The following is a 17,065-nucleotide window of genomic DNA, read 5'->3' on the forward strand; positions in this document are numbered from 1 at the left end:
TTGTAATTGTTTTATTGTCTTCCAAATAAGTGGAAGATGAAGGATCTATAGGCCTACAATGTTTTTTTTTAATTTAAGGTAGCAAAATTTAATTTCATGTCATCATTGTTTGACAGCAGCATCACTGGCTCCCATTCAATTATTCAATTTGAGAATTCCCTTAAATATTTTCCCCCCAATTTTGAAACTACACAACTTACTCCCTTCCAATATTTCTGATCTCCTCCAGCTCCTTTTACCCTCCAGAACAGTGAGACCATCTTCAGTTGTCCCCCTCTGCTCTACTTATTCATTTCTCTTATTCATTTTATGATTTACTGGAAATCAGTTGTTGCCCATCCACAGAAAATGGCTAAAAAACCACAACACAGAAATTCTCAAGCCATTTATTAAAAAAAAATCACAGCGACTATTCAGAATTAACACTTAATAAAAATGTTCAGAATTAAAATGGTAATTGTGGTTGTGATTCAGGTAATTATTGGTTATATGTTTGGTAAGCAGTCAAAACTTTATGAAGGAAAACTGGACCTGAGATGGTCAACAAAAAAGCAAGTGATAACAACTATTAGCTACCACCTTCTCCTCTCTACATTTACAATTTTTTAAGTTTATTTTAATGTTTATCAAACAGTGTTTACTAACATTTGTGTTAAAAAGCACCTGCACAAACTCACATTTGAGTGACTCTGATCAAATCCCATCCGTTGCTTTTGATAGACCTACATTTTCCTTCCAGCACAAACGTGTCCCTCCTTTCAGCCTGCTCCATCACAAACCCTCTCTGACATTCACAGAGTCTCAAACGGCATCCACAGAGCCCTCAGTGATCTCCCAGGCGTTTGACCGCCATCTGCCTGGCGCTGTACAGAGACATGCCAGTCCCCACCGCAGCCATTGTCATGGCAACATGCTCCACGAAGCTGCTCTGCGGCCGCAGACGGACCTCACCTGACATCTGCCTCTGCAAAGCAGACACGCAGGTGAGAGCAGCATGTTAAAGTCATTATGATTCAAAATTCACATGTAGATGCAATAAAGCTGAAACATCTGATTATAATCTTCTAAATTAAAAATAAGATGATAATGAATAGGTGCACCAACAAACAGACAGACATGTATCTCTACGAATTGAATAATGAAAAACATTGGAAAGTGGAAAAAAACAGTTTCACAGAGTCTCAGATTTAACAAGACTCCTACTTGTGATGAAGATGTGATGATGTAGGGATGCTAATGGATTTAATAAACTCTTCCTGGGATGTGACAGATCACATTGATTCTGTTGCCTTCTGTGAATTGTAAAGTATTTTGAATTTGAGTGTCTGCCTCTAAAAGCCAACAAGAGTATACCGGTAAGTCAAACAACTGCAATACTACTGTTGACTAATTGCTTTAATTGGTTGAATGCTATAAAGCATGTTGTCCTGTTTCTCTTTATTTTTTTCTTTATTACAGTATCTTCCGCCATTTCTTGCCGCTTAACTCCTTCTATAATTTTTCTGCTATTTTAACCATTAAACTATTAAAATGTTCAGCTCCTTCATCTTTTTTCCAGCTATGACTTTTGGTTCTTCAAATCCTTGAACTTTTCAAGGTATTCCAGAACTTTTGCTGCAAATGAAATACATGGGGAATCCTTGGCACTGAAGCTCACTGGTTTGAGACCTGGCGCTCGCATTTTTCACAAAAGTATCTTTTTGTTATTGTACTGCGTTCACTTTATTTTTGGTCAAAATTGATCATTTCTTTATTCATTTTTTTTTTTTGCCAATTATTACCCTTCAAGTTTCATTTTCATTCAGCAATATTGCATTCAACCCTGCATTTTCTTCTGGAAATGCAGCTCCTTCTAGTTCATTTTTTAAATAGCTTTAGCTTTTTACAAGATTAATGCATTTTTACAAAATGGATAGACGGAAAAAAATGTTAGAAAATACGCATGAAGTGGAAGAAAACAAACCAACAGTGAGTGAAAATTATCATTCATTTTTTCAGAAGCTGATCATACAAACCAACTAAAATGACACGTTTAACTAAAAGTGTGACAAATCAGCCGTCTTTTTCTTCAGATATACTGAAGGGAAACCAGCAGAAGTACTGAGCTGCATTGGCCATGTTTGTGTTAAAAAGGACCCAAAGGGAACCTGGGCTGAGTGGTAAAAAACTTAAACATTTGATAAATAAAGTTGAAGAGGACAAAAATATGGAGAAACAATAATGTGACAAAATCACAAAGAACAGGTGGAAAAACTGATTTAAATAGACCGTGGATCATTGACACAAATCTAGACAGCAGCAGATAATTGGCAACCCAAACCTGGTGCGACTGACATAGGGAAACCAGCTAAAAGAACATGACCCAAAACCAAATGAAAACACTCAATCCTCACAGTTGCTCTAATAATAATATTTATCACATATCATTTAGTCCAAAGTTCTGATCTAAACTGTTTACTTTGTTCTTGATAACATCAGCTCAGGTCGAGTAACTGTGATTAAAGAATTACAGTAATTACGTTTTTAAAACTTTAAAGGCAGTCATTTTGACTGCTTTTATATTCTCCAAAATCATAACATAATAAAAAAAACAACTATACCAATGGTTTTCTTAAATGTGTGTTCATTTTTTTCTAACATTGTTTAATCATAAAAATTTCAAAATACAAAGGACATCTGAGCGTTCCCACCTCGTATGACCACAGCAATCAAACTGACTCCTTGATTTGGGGGAAATCATATTTTATTATTTGCTACATTTTCCTAATCTTTTTCCAGCTCTGTTGCCTTTTTGTATACGTTTTCTGAAGCTTAAGTCAAGTTTTATCTTATTTCTAAATCTAAGAAAGACCAAAAATGACAAGTAAAAACAAAAGACAGTTACAGAGGTTAACATGAATTGGAAAAGGCCTGACTATGTCATTGAACTAATTAGACAATACAGTTTTAGTTTTCATTTCGTGTCCTGATGTGTTTTTATTCTTAGAAATTTTCAATGTAATCCCAATTACAAAAAAATGTCAGAGCTATCAAAACGACAGCCATGGTAATTCTAGCAGTTGTGAAATTCCAGTAGAATGAATGTTAATGTAATTAAGAAATTAAAAGTCATTAAGGTGACTTTTAGTATCTCACCTGAAGGAGACAGAAGTATCCTGGTGTCAGCCTTCCAAATCTCAGAATCATTCTCCCTGAGTGTCCAGCAAGAAATTAAAACAGCCATCAGTCCAAAAACATCTGCATGTTAAGTGTACTTTCAAATAACTTCACAATTCTAAATCAGCATGATTTAAATGCTGGTTTGTGAAAACACACATAAAATTAAGGCAATCTGGCAAATGTTCTTTCTTTCAAATAAGTCTCCTCGAATATTTAAACTTTACCTAAATCTTAGCAGTGATGTATAAATATTTATTTCAGATTTCATCTTTAAGAAGTGAGAAATAGCTTTGACAGACCAAAGTGCATCTTGAAGGAATGGTAGAACTACATTTTAGCTAAGTTTGAATATTCCTAACTAGTATTAATGTGGAGGAAACCCGTATGTGTTGCTGTATCTCTATCAGTCTTAGAGAGATCAATCTCACAGTTTCCGTCAGGTCCTTGCAGAAGATACAGAAGAAGCTCCAAATCCAGCCTCCAGACTCCGCGAGTGGACCTGTGAAGCCCCACAGCTGACTGCTGCACTGAAGAGGCTCCAGTGTGTCCGTGCTCTTTTGTGCTGAAGGAACATCCCCGTCCTACACCCACACTCTAAAAGCTTCATGAAAAGACCCTACTCATCAGGAGGGGTTTGGCAGTCCAGCCAGGCAGAGTTGCAGCCCTCTGCAGTGTGGTTCATGCTTGAAGGAACATGCGGGTTAATGTACTGCAGTGACTTATGTAACCCCCAAAACTCTGATGTCAGAGCTTTTTCTATTGTTAATGTAAAGACAGACAGGGACTAAATACATAACCCTCAAAGGAAGCTTCAATATTTTATTGAAATATAGTTACGTAATGACTCTGCTGCTATCAAGGTCCTTCAGCTCATGATTCCCTGAACACATTCATGCAGCAGAATGAAAAATTCACCACTTTGGCATAAAAGTTAAAACTGGTAGATCGATCAGAAACATGAAAAAGGATGCAAATGCTTCATTTTAGTTTAAACTGTAATGTGTTCAGATTAAATTGTGGGATTAGATTGATTCTTACTTTAAATATTCTGATCACTTTTAAGTGTCTCTTTTCAGATTTAAATTTAAACACCTTTGCCCCTTTCTGACTGCTTCACCCCGTCAGAAATGGAGCACATATGACTGGATTCACACAAGATACAAAACTGTTTAAGCTCAGACAGCTTTAACTGGTGGCTAAAATAAAAATTATGTGTCACGTCTCTCATAAGTAAAGTTGTAAGTCACTGGGCATTTGTTTTTGTATGTGTGTGCACAGCTCCTGGGTCACAATTAAGGCAACAAAAGTTGATTATTTACGCAGAAATTCACCTGAATGCATCAAACTGCAACACTTTATTAGGAGGCCTGCTGATGCCCTTTGGTCTGTTCTGAATGCACAGTGCATGTACAAATGTAACGTGTGGAGCCAGCAGCTCTTCACTCTCTGCTGAAGTCGTCATGGTTTCATGTCGCAGTTTTTGCCTTGATTGCAGTTCTGCCCAGTTTCACCCTAACTCCTGCAGGCCCCTTAGCTCCAGTGCTCTCCACAGCCAAGATGTGCCCAATGAAATGCTGAAATACAGCGAAACACATGTGATTGCTGATTAGTTAACCTCGTTTTAGTAAGACTTCAGCAAAGAAGCGTTATTATAAGAATAAATTAAAATGTTTTTGAAACAGACCAAACATGCTTGAAGAAGAGCTCTCATAGCTACTGAAATATTTCTAAAATATAATTTATTTAGAACAAACAGTTTAAATTTAAAAGTCTGAATTTTCTGTATTTTTCAGAGTAACCCTGCTGTCGTTTCTCTCTGCCACTCCACCAGAAATAACCTAGTTTCAACTTTTCTTGTTTCCTCTGACTGGGGTGTGAGAATCCAGGTCTCGAGGGCCGATGTCCAACATGTTTTCCAACCAACCCACCACTGAAACTCCTTTTTTTGGCTTAACACACCTGACCCAGGTAATCAGCAGCAGATTAGGCAGGATTCCTGGATAACCAGCAGGGGGCCAGCCTTCGGGGCCTGGAGATTTACACCCCCGCTGCAACATCTGATCTAGTAAAAATTTCAGAGCAGAATACAGGGGTGGCACAGTTGCGCAAAAGAGTGTTTTAGCACTCATCTTAATAAAATTAATCTTTACTAAGCTGCTTTCAGGAATGAAAATAAAGACTTTTCAGCATATATCAAGACACTCAAGGATTGGGCTATTGTTTTTGTAAAAAAAACACCCCCAAAAAACAGGTGTTTCTTGTTTCTTAAGGTGCAGAAGTAGTAGTGGATGCAGTTTATTTTCTTGGAGGAAAACAAAGATGTGGCGATTTTGTTTGGCGGCACAATTTTATGAGGAGTTATGTGGGACAAAGTTGGAGCCACAGTTCTCTTCCTACACTCCATGTGTCTACAATTTTTTCCAGCACTGGGTCTGGAACGTTTTGTGACACTTGTCACTTATTATTTTCTTCATATCGAGATCAAGTGAAGCTGATTTTTACAGAAACATCTCTGAGGCGACAACATGATACGATGGAGGGAGACCTTTGCAGGACGATTGACAGCCTCCTCATCCTTCACCTTGGGTCTGGTTGATTCACTGTAACTCTCCCTGTGAGCTTTCACTTCCTGTTTGTAAAGAAGAAAGGGATGAAAGTTATGGCTGTTCTAACATGTAGGTGACAACCTTTAGCCATGAATTAACGTTGAATCTCAGCTTTGACACCTTCAAGACTTTGTAACTTGAGGTCCTTGAAACGTAACTGTCCCAAGATTTTGCCATGAGTGCCTCTTGCTTCCGGTGAGACTTAATCTGCAGTTGAAAAAAGAAAGTGACATTTGCGTTAATCTAATTCAGACTGAGAGATAACTGATTATTTTTGATTGTGTAATTTAAAGTCTCATTATTTCAGATGTTATCTTAGGACCTCTGTATAAAAATGTGTCTCCCTTCTGATGTCTTCCTTCTGCCGCTGTTCTAGTATGTGGTTTTGTTCTTCCACCACCCTCCTTGCTGTGTCCTCTGAAGCCTTACAGATGTTAGTCAGGGCCTCCTCATCATAGCTGAACAGCCAAACATTTTCGCGTCTCACTTCTCTGCTAATTTCCTCCCAGACCTCGCCAACCTGCAGCAACACGACAAACACGGCCTCACTTTTGACTGTTATCATCAAATACAGAAAAGGAACATTTGAAAGTTTGACCTTTAACGACCTCTAATATTCTAAACTCTTTCAGAGATTCTTTTATAATCAATGACTAAAAACACAAGTTTAACTAAAAACACCAAAAACAAAGGAGTCATTTTAATTTTAAAAGCCTTTTAAGTCATAATTATAAGTGTCCTTAAGTTTGAAGTATTTAACTAACAAATAATTCTGATTTGCTGGTTTTTCTTCTGCTGAACTGTGAGCAAATAATACAAAAAACAATTTGCCGACATTTTTGTCATAACAGGAATAGGTGTTACCTAAATAAGTTAAGTGAAAGGGTTCTGCATGGTTTAGCAAAACTAAAAACAGGAATTGGTCTCTAAATCACTTCATGGGAACTGTATGTCCCGATCAAGAAGATTCTGTCATATATTTGGCCCTTCAGGTGCGAAAACTGTAAAGTTCATGTAATGGTGAAGGCAAAAAGTTCCCTTCTGCTTAAATTCCCTTATACTCTGAAGCCCATGTTGGATGGTGGAGAGAGTTGCTGTGAAGTACAATACTGTACAATAAATTTTGTTGTTGAAGGGTTCTTCTGTTTGTCAAGCCCAATTATCTAACTGCACCATCATAGGAAACTAAACTTAAGTCTTGCTTAGGAGCAATGAGACATAGGACACACAAGAATTTTCTAAATTTCTTCTCTTGTTTCTGTGTTTTCTCTCAGTTCTTGACTGCGTAGAACAGAAAGTAAAATGTCGATGTAGCATTCCATTTAACTTTCCTTTCAGAGTTTGGCTCTTTTCTCAATCTTGAAACCGTTTTACCTTGAAATCGAGATATCGCTTGACAATACTCAGAGTCACGTAGTCCTCTGTCGACAAACCAGGGAGCTCCTGAAAACCTAAAGCACACATCAACCGTCAAGAAAATCCAATGCATACAGTTCCTCCATTTTTTTTTTGTATGAAGTTTGAATACATTTGTTTTCAAGTGTATTTAAACAGAAATTATATAGAATCATATGAACTCTGCTGAAAATAAAGTGTTGTTTAGTCTATCAAACTCAGAAAAAGCACATTCATTTTTCATAACCGCTTCATGTCACACGTCACGACAACATAGGAACACTGAAGAATATTTAGCAATTTAATTGAATATAAAGTCAGACATGAAGTTAAAGTTCACTGAAGGTGTTAACACTCAAGAAGCAAAAGATTTATTAAGCCTTTTTTTACAACTTTTACCATCCATTTTTATAACCCTAAAAACTGTGTCATGAAAAATAAGCCAAAAATAATAATCATTGAGAAATTAGGAAGGAGGTGAATATATTTTGTGCTGAAACCTTTTATGTGCCAAAAAACATGGAAAAACCAGAACATGATCTCAAAAGGGGTTTCATACAATGATGCAACTTTTAACAAACAAGTAGTTTAAATTGAAATTTTCGCTATTTGCATGTAAACGGCATTTTGTTAAATCATACTTCAATTTCTCTACTTTGTCAGGAAAACGCACGTATCATTTGGTGGAGCATGATTGATTACTTTACCCAGATAATAGAAGATAAAATATATTTTTGCCCGAAGGTTCTCTGAGACTTCCATCACTGCTAAACTGGCCTTGTTGGAGGAAAAGGTCAAACCGCTCTCATTCAGCTGGAAGCAGTTCAGGAGGGGCCTCTGAGGATCTTAAACACAAAACCATGCAAATAAAACATGCTTTAGATTATGCTTAACAGCTGGAGTGCCAATTAAATACATTTAAACAGTGTGTAAAAAAAAAAAGAAAGAAAATAAAGGTATTTTTGTAGTTCAAACTTGAATCTGACCAACTATCCCTCCATGACGGTTTCGGCTGACACCCAGGTCCTCTTCCTCCTCCCTCCACAGCTGCAGCAGGAGCCGAGGAGCCGTCTGACCCGTCCCGTCCCTCCAGCTCAGGAGATGAGGCAGAGTGTTTGGATTATCACACAGATCCAGGACGGTGGAAAGCACAACGCCATGCACACACCTGGGGCTCGTCTGACATAGACAGCAAAGAGTTTCATTTAGATTTCCTGTCATATAAGCTGACACTGCGCCACAGGAGCGACAAAAAGCAATGAGTTTGTGATAAAATAACTGCAAGATGGAGATTTAGTTAAAGATCCATGGCCACTGTGCACAGCTACTTACACTGAGTAAATCAAGCAGAAGAAAAACGCCTTCTTTTTCCAGAAAGTAATCTTCTATCTGGTAGCAGCCAACAATGCCTGACCTAATTGGATATAAATGTAAAAATTAGAAACTTATTAAGATTTATGGACTCTATTTTATTGTTACTCATCCACATGAACAATCTAGTAGTTTACTTGTAAAATGACAGCATGAAAATACCAAAAATAAGCATTTTTTTGTTAAAATCTTTTTTTCCAAAATTCTTTGAACATAAAAGCCCCTTCTTGATCATTCTTGCAAATGAGGTCTGATGTAAGTTTTGTTGGACGTGTTGAATGTGGAGAATGCATTTTTAAAAAAAACCAACATAAATCTTTATATTTCTTTGAACTGACCACACGCAGTCGACTGTAGAGAGGAGGAGCTTGTTGTGGCCCAAGCCGCTGTAAAACTTGCTGGAGCCTTTCCTCAGGAACTGAATTGCCATCTCAGCTCCCTGTAACCCAAACAGCTCCTGGAACCCAACATCACAGAATCACAGTTGATATGTAGAGACCTCCATGTAAATTCATTTGAAAGATTCACTCTGATCAACTTTTGATCTATTTTTAAAGAGTTTCCAGTGGTCTTTTAATTAGGATTATGCTGTTTTTAGCCAAAATCCAGAAACCTGTGTAGTTACATAGTTTCTGCTGAGCAGCAGTAGTTCATTAAAAAATTGCCACTGAGGGTGATCGTTTCCCTCACTGTTGCCGAATTCTCTGTTTACACTTTCTCCCGCTAGCTTACAGCCCCTCACACCCCCAACTTGACATTAGTGGTGCAACAAAAATGGTGAAAAATATCAGCACCATCCAGTCGTTTAGAGCCAAATGCCAGTTCGTACGAGGCAAATGAAGACGTACATGGATCTGTTTGTCTGCAAGTGGATTCATCAGAATGGAGCAAGGAGCTGATTGTAGATTTTATTTAACAACTACATGCTTTTTCCAATGGCATTTTATTGTCTGCTCCTAATTCAGAGCAATTTAATAAAGATACTACTCAAAAAACTCTTAATATTATGTCCTCCATCGTGAGAAAATGCCACAACAACATGATAAATACACCAGAAACACAATTTTATTTGGAGGGGATCTTTAAACGTTCTTTGAATCTTGTCGCTTTTGCATTTTTCTAGCAAGGGTTGTTAGTAATAGAAAAAAATTAAAACTGTTCAGTTGAATGGTAATGTGGTAAATTTGACATGTAGCAAAGGAAATTACAATAATGGATTCATTCATATCATGCAGTTACTGACTGCCGCTCAGCTTTTGTCTTTCCGTTTGATGCTTCACTCTGAAAAATGTTCCCTCTGTAGCTTCCGACATACCTTTCTGTGCAAGTCCGTCTCACACAGTGTTGAAAGCAAAAGCTGAATATCCGACATAATCTCCACAGCGACCTCATCGTCCTCATAAGTCCTTGCTTCCATCTGCATTAGAATCTCTAAAAAAAACAAAAAGACAAAAAAGCAGGTGTTTTTAACACAGCCTCATTATAACTGAGTATTTTTTTCGTGTTTGTTTAAACTAGAAATACCCAGCAGCTGGTGGATGGCTCCTTGATCACAAAGGTCCTGGTTCACAAACTCCACTCCCTGAAATGTTACAGATTGGAGAACTCGGATGCAATGGAGCATCAGAGTTTTCTTGTTTCTTTTGCCCTCTCTGGCATGAAAGCTCTGACTCTGGAAATAGGATGCACCTGAAATGAAGAATGAAACACAAGAAACATCCTCATCTGCATGCAATTAAGCATTGCTCAAGAAGGTACTTTAGCTTTAGGTTTGCCTTAAAATTATTTTTAAATAAATTTTGAGCTAAACTGAGAACAATAAAGTAAGTTATTGTACAAATGGGGACAGAACTGTGCACTACAAGTTCTGTGTTCTTCGCTGACTTGCCTTCTAGGAGCTCCAAAACCATATGCTGCTTCAAACCCCATAATTTGATCAACGTCCCTTTTATTGCAGCCAGTCCCCTCTCAGACTACAAGACTGCACTCTGCAAGTGCAGCCTGGTAGAAGATCTCCGGCGTCCTGCTGCACACACTAAATTACCTGAGATATCATTGAACCCCTTTACGTTTTCTGTTTACAGCGTTCCTGGTCCTTCAAAGTCAGCCTCATGCACAAACTGCCCTGATGGGCAATGATACTAAGGAGAAGGGTTTCCATAACATCAGTATTTTGTCCAGCTTCTGGTTTACTTTGGTTGACTTTCACCAGCTGTCTTCTTGTCTGACCGCACATCACATTGACAGTTTGGGCTTGTTTTCTTCAGTGTAGATGGGTGTTAAGATGGATGCTAAGATTTCGAGCAGGGAAAGATTAATGATGAGGTTGGTTTGGCTGTCTAGAGGGATGTGCAGACAAGGATGTCTTTCCCAACATTCAATTCAATTCAATTCAATTCAATTCAATTCAATTCAATTCAATTCAATTCAATTCAATTCAATTCTATTCAATTCTATTCAATTCAATTCAATTTTATTTGTATAGCCCAAAATCACAACAACAGTCGTCTCGATGGGCTTCGAAGTAAAACATGAACTCAACAGGATCATGAATACAAAGAGTTCAATAGGAAAATACTAAAATGAACTAACAAACTGACTAAGCTCATACTGGCATCCCTGCCCTTAGACCCCCCTTCGCGGTAAGGAAAAACTCCTAAAAAACCGGATTCCGGAAAAAACGAAGAAACCTCAGGGGTGCCCACATGAAGGAGGGATCCTCCTCCAAGATATTGCTCTGCAGGAGTTTCACATTCCTGCCGCTGGGGTCATGAAACATGAGAAACTCAGCTGTGCAAAGTGTTTCCCAACCCTGATTCTCGGGGAACACTGTCCTGCATTTTTTCCAATCCTACCATGCTTAAACACACTTGCCTTTAGTTACTGTCATTATCAGATCATATGAAAGATAAGAACAAAGCAGACCATGCACATTGGAGAACTGCAGGCTCTTAAATTGCTGTAGCAGAATTCAGTGATGTGTTGACTCAGAAGCATCATCAGCCTCAGACTCACTGATGAGTGAGACTTGATCTGGGCCAAGACTGAATCTGGATATGAGTTCTGCATGAGTGCTTATAAATCTTCAGGTTTGCTGCAGCAATGAGATAGCTCTTAAAAACAATTGATGATAATGGACTGATTTAAAAATAAAGCAAATTTATTTGGGGGGATTATAAAACTGAGCAGAAATAAAGCATGCAGTTGACAAGCTAAACCCCATGTCATTGTTGTATTTATTTTCAATAAAACTACATTTTTGACAACCTTCCTCCAACATTTTCTTTCACCAAATGAAAGAAAATGAAATTATTGACTGGAAACATCAAATGAAGGTTGTGGGTTTATTGTTTATCTCCATGGTAACTACAATAATCACTTCTGCCATTGTGCCCTGTTTTGTCTTGGAGGAAGAGAAAATGCAAAAAGGAAAAACAGCAGAAAAGTATCCAGTAAAGCAGGCAATGACATAATCAGACATGCATTTTCAGCTACGTGTTTATTTGCTGGTTTCTTGTGTTTTTGCTCACTGACCTGATTCGACACACCAGTCCAGCAGGAGCAGAAGGTAATTGTTCCCCTGATATGACATGTAGTCGTTCAGCATGAGTGGAGCGATGGCAGTGAGGGTGACCAGTGCCTGCAGCTGGAGTTCTTCCTGCCGGATGCTGGACCAGTGACATGAACCAGGCTGGTGCTCTGACAAAACACCGGGTGGCCTTACAAGCATTAGCAGGCTTAGCATGACTCGTTCGTCTTCATAAAGCTGTGATAAGGAAAGCCAAACTCAAAGTTCTGACCAAATAATGCAACCACAAATAATGTGGTTGCATTGCTCCTACATGCAATCAAACCTATTGTTAAAATATTAATTTTAAAGGAGAATAATAATAAACACATTCAAACCAATAAAATTTGAATAAAATTATTATTTGAGCAACAGACTGACCTGCAGTGCAGTAAGATCTTTGGACAAGGGAATCAGAAGATTCAATAGCATCTTCTTCATTTTGAAATTTTCGTTTTTGTAGGTCAGGCCCAAATTGTGGGCCCCACAGCTTGGACTTTTCTCTAAAATGTCAGAGTAAATTTGTTCTAAACAAATTAGAATAATGTTCTGAAAACAAAAACTCAAACGTAAAAACTGGCCTCACCCTCTGGAAGTGTGATGAAATGCACAAGTTGTTGGGCAAGTAGACTCTCCTGAAAATAACAGACATTTGACAAAGTTGTGTTTGAACATTTGACACAACAAACATGCTCACTAAAGAGTACTGTTTCTCAAAAGTCTTAGTGTACTTTGTAATATTAGTCATTCTTTTGAATGTGTTTTTGGTGTTTGTTGTTGGTAAATCTAAAACTTGCCTGGGGACTACGGTTGAAAATGTGCTTTGCCGCTAAAACTGGCACATTTACAGAAACGTTCATTAATGTGCAGAAACCCTGTTCACATTAATATTAAATCAAATGAAAACAACCAATCCATCCATCCATCTTCCTCCGCTTACCCGGGGACCAGGTCATGGGAAACACTGAACTCAATGAAAACAATCAATTTACAGAAATGTCCGAGGCTCACCATGAGAGCAGAGTTTGGGTTTTCAGCAACGACTGTTATGATCATAAGCAGGTCATTTCTGAGTTGGAGGTCAGACTGTTGAGAAGCACTCTGTAGGATGTACGAGAAGGCCTCTTTCAGAGATCTGAGATTTAAACAAACATGGAGATGCCTTTAGACTTAAGTTTTAACAAAGCTGAATGAGAGCACAGTTTTCATATTTTTCACATGAGAAAACACATTGATCAGCATAAGATAACCTACAGGACACAATCCAAGCTGCTGAGCTGTGTGCTGACTTCCTCTTTGTTGCCTCTCCCCAGCAGGTTACAGAGTATTTCTGAGGAGAGCGGAAGAACTTGGCCGGACGGATCAGGTTCATTCATGTGCAGACAGATTGTCTCTGCTCCTCGTGCATGCAGTATGGAAGCACAGTTAGCATCTGTGAAAGTGATCCAGGAGACAAGATTGATACAAAAAAAACCCCAAAAAACAGCAAACACCTGACAATGAAATCAATGCAAATTTGACTGTGCAACACAGAGAATGTACTTTGAAAGGGCAGGATTACCACACTCTAGGTGTCATTAATTGAAATAGGCAGCTGACCAGATGAGTTGGAGAGGGTCTGAAGCGTCCTCAGGAGCTGTGGCTTGAGGGCTGGCTGGTTCTCCAGAGCAGCCATGGAGAGGAGCAATGTTCTGGGAAGGTCACTGAGCTCCAGTAGCTTCAGCCTGTAGCCTGGAGACGTTTGTTGGAATCCTGAAGGAAGATGGTAAAAGCTGTTGTCAAACAGTTTATTATGAGAAACATTTAAAACAAATGGAAACAAGTTTTAAAAACCTATCTGAAAAACAAGTTTGGCTCATGAAGTGAAATGTGATTTTTTTTTAAAGGAACAAAAAACTAAACAAAATACACCACTTAGATAAAAATTACATTCTCATTTGGGCTCAGTGAATTTTTTTTTATCAAATTGGGAATCCTCTCCACAGTTGTAAAAAATTATATGTGACTGTAATTCTGCTCTACAGAAAAATAATGATTATTCTGGCCTCTTGATGTTTCTTTAGATCTTTGTTTTTGGAAAAGACCCATGCAGATTTTTGACTTATTTTGCCCATGGTCATGCTTTAAAAAATATTTTTAATAAGTTTAATGTTTTGGATGGAGTTGTTTCGCAGGCTACACCTTCAGATTCTAGAAAATTATGGAACAAAACAAACATTTCAAAGCTCTTACTGAGGGAATATTTTGAAAAGCAGCTTTTTGAAAGGCGAGTCTGCGACTTTGGCTTAGTTGGGTTGTCCATGCTGTCCAGCTGATGATTGAAAGGCACGCAGCTGTAGAAGGACTTCACAGATTCAATGACGTTTAGCCTGACTTCAGCATCACAGACCCTCATCAGGTAGCCTGAAAACAGAGAAACATGTACAAATGTCCCTCCTGATTACAGCAGAGGATTAAAAATCAAGTTTGAAACTAGACATTTATGTATCTTTATCTTTATGCAACATATCTAAATCAGCTGCAAGTCTCCAAATTCATGTTTGCAAAATAAAAACCCCATGCGCAAGGCAAGTTGAATTGTTTTGCACATTTGGTGTACAGATTATGCAGTGCTTTACATAAAACACTAAAAGAAACATTCAAAAAAACTATTAAATGGCGTATCAGTAAAATAAAAATTTGAAAAAAGTTAAAAATAACAGAATTTACTTTACGTTTATAGTAACAGATGCAAACTTTTGAATAAAAACTAATCAAATGCAGCTGAGAATAGTGTATTGTTTGTACTGCAGATATTAGTGAGAGCCAGTTGCAAGTCTAGCTCCAGCCACAAATGTGGACATTTATCGGGCGTAGAAAAATTTTAACATAGATTTTTATGAGAATTTTAGCGACATTTCTGCACGACAACTCTTAAAAAACATCTTTTCAATCATTGTTGTTTTTTTTATTGTGTAATATTTGTTAAAAAAAGGGTTCTTTGATTTTCACTAGTAGACCTTACAGCACATCCCTAGCTACTTACATGAAACCATGTATTGAGTCAGTCAAAAACTCACGGTTTGTTTTTGCTTAAACATTTGAGTCTTAAAAAAAAATATGTGAGAAAAAATGTGGTGGTTAGCTTGAATAATACTAATTCAACTAATACTAATAACTTTGCACTTGACAGTTAAATTTCATGTGAATGTCATAAACTACTGTTTTGCTAAAAAAAACTTTAAAGACACCAAAAGTGAGCATTTACCCAAGTGGGAGAGGAAGTCTGTAACATCCTGAGCATAGTCCAGCTCATCAGATGCTCTCTCCTTTAGGAAGGGAAGCCTAAAATTAGATAGAATGATGTTCCTTTAATTAATTTGACTTCTTAGAACACATTTTGTTTCCTTGCCTGTCTTTGCAGTTTCCTTACCGACAAAGTTTTAGAGCTTCACACAGAATGAGTAAATACTCAGGGTGCTCATTCACTTTCTGAGTGCAGATTTGAAGGACTCTGGCTATGCCAGTCAGCTCTCTCAGAAGCTAAGGTTATTTTAAGAAGTTTTAACCATCTCATGAATGCATTTTCACATGCATAGGTAGAACAAGCCTCACGATGGAGTGGAAATTAAGACCTCATTATGATGATTGAGGTTATTTCTGAACACAGAAAATGCTGAGAGACGGTGTGGCTAATTGGAGCTCCAGGGAAAACGTTCTGAACACCAGATCTATTTTAATCACAGCATCAGAAGACCTTAATGAGGTCAAATGTAGTCAATCAGCTACAGACACCTGAGACTGATTTACAGAAGAGGGGACTTCCTGGAGAGGAGGACTACATTATGTCAGAAAGGATACAAAGCCGTTGTTGTTTTTGTTCAGCAGTTTCTTCAGGACGAAAAGGTGCCTCTCCTTCAAGTTGGCCTTCAGATAAACAGAATGATCAGATCATTATTAAAAAATACATAAATAAAAAAGATAAACCATGTGTGAGTTAAACCTACAGTCAAGGGATCTTCAAGTAGACTAATCACTTTATGGAGTTCAGAGCTTCTTGCACTAACCTGTTAAGAAACCACAAATTACCTTTATTCCACTACTTTTCTTCTGTTTTGAGAAAATGTTTTCCTGTATTAGATCCCAAAACACTTTTCGATTCAGTTAATATGAAAAACAAATGAAATCTTCAATTTCTTTGACCATTTGATGGTTTCTAAATGCTGAAAACAGATGTTCCATTTGTTACTTTTGTAATTTTTTTCTGTATCATCTCTACATTGACTCTCAATAAAATAAATAATAAAATACATGCTTCATATTTTTAACTCAAAAATTAATTTGTTGTGTACTTTATTTTTAAAATGTACTATGGCTTGTCACCATGAGCCTTTTAGTTGTCTTAATATGTTGGGTTGAGTTTGCATGCTTTTTATGATCCTGTTAAAAACATTTGTAATCAGCTACTGGTTTTCCCAAAATAAGAGAAGTACAAATATTTGTTTACATCTGATTCAAAAATGCACACTGATGACAAACAAATCTGTGACATTGCTTTTTTGTGAGGAAGAACCAGAAGTAATAGTTGGTATACCTCCGTTTGTGATCCTCCATGACTGATAACAGGCACATCCCTCTTTCTTCCGTCAGCAGGTTTTAATAATTCCATTTTTAATTGCACAGAAATGTTGATTCTTCGGTGCCTTGCTTGAAGAAATTCATTTAGGTTTGCTTCAACGAAAATTACGCTTCCTGTAGTTACAAAATATATCAAAAGTCTTTTTCTTTACTAACGCAATTAAAAAAACAAGGACTGGAACTCTGGGCGGAACCTGGGATTGTTATGGTGAAGAAACCTCAGTAAAACTAAAACAGCATCTTCGTGCGTTGCTCAGGCTCCACTACGTGAGCCTGTTAGTTTCTAACGCCGTTGTTATGGTTACTTTGCACACCGGACGGGGAGCGGCGGGGCTCAAAACTAAGCAGA

At 37.7% G+C, this 17,065-nt stretch overlaps 1 protein-coding gene across 2 annotated transcripts; it reads right to left on the minus strand.

Annotated features, from left to right (window-relative positions):
• Window positions 1–372: 372 nt before the first annotated feature.
• cfap69 (cilia and flagella associated protein 69) lies at window positions 373–16,994 on the minus strand. 2 transcript variants are annotated; one of them, XM_020707186.2, is made up of 25 exons: window positions 16,673–16,994; window positions 16,086–16,145; window positions 15,940–16,005; window positions 15,512–15,621; window positions 15,347–15,423; window positions 14,332–14,502; window positions 13,699–13,851; window positions 13,354–13,531; window positions 13,111–13,234; window positions 12,686–12,734; window positions 12,481–12,602; window positions 12,066–12,297; window positions 10,056–10,220; window positions 9,847–9,962; window positions 8,870–8,988; window positions 8,493–8,574; window positions 8,147–8,339; window positions 7,868–8,005; window positions 7,140–7,216; window positions 6,088–6,285; window positions 5,886–5,972; window positions 5,705–5,788; window positions 3,588–4,733; window positions 3,136–3,191; window positions 373–964 (listed from the first exon to the last, which is right to left on the minus strand). In XM_020707186.2, the coding sequence occupies exons 1-23, from the start codon at window positions 16,745–16,747 to the stop codon at window positions 4,626–4,628; spliced, it is 2,784 nt and encodes a 927-aa protein (XP_020562845.1). In that variant the 5' UTR covers window positions 16,748–16,994; the 3' UTR covers window positions 373–964; window positions 3,136–3,191; window positions 3,588–4,625. The 2 variants fall into 2 exon arrangements, with proteins under 2 accessions (XP_020562845.1, XP_004074332.1); XM_004074284.4 differs by lacking the exon at window positions 3,136–3,191.
• Between the last annotated feature and the right edge of the window lie 71 nt (window positions 16,995–17,065).

Source organism: Oryzias latipes, chromosome 11 (genome assembly GCF_002234675.1).
Source record: "Oryzias latipes chromosome 11, ASM223467v1".
Taxonomy (NCBI): Eukaryota; Metazoa; Chordata; class Actinopteri; order Beloniformes; family Adrianichthyidae; genus Oryzias; species Oryzias latipes.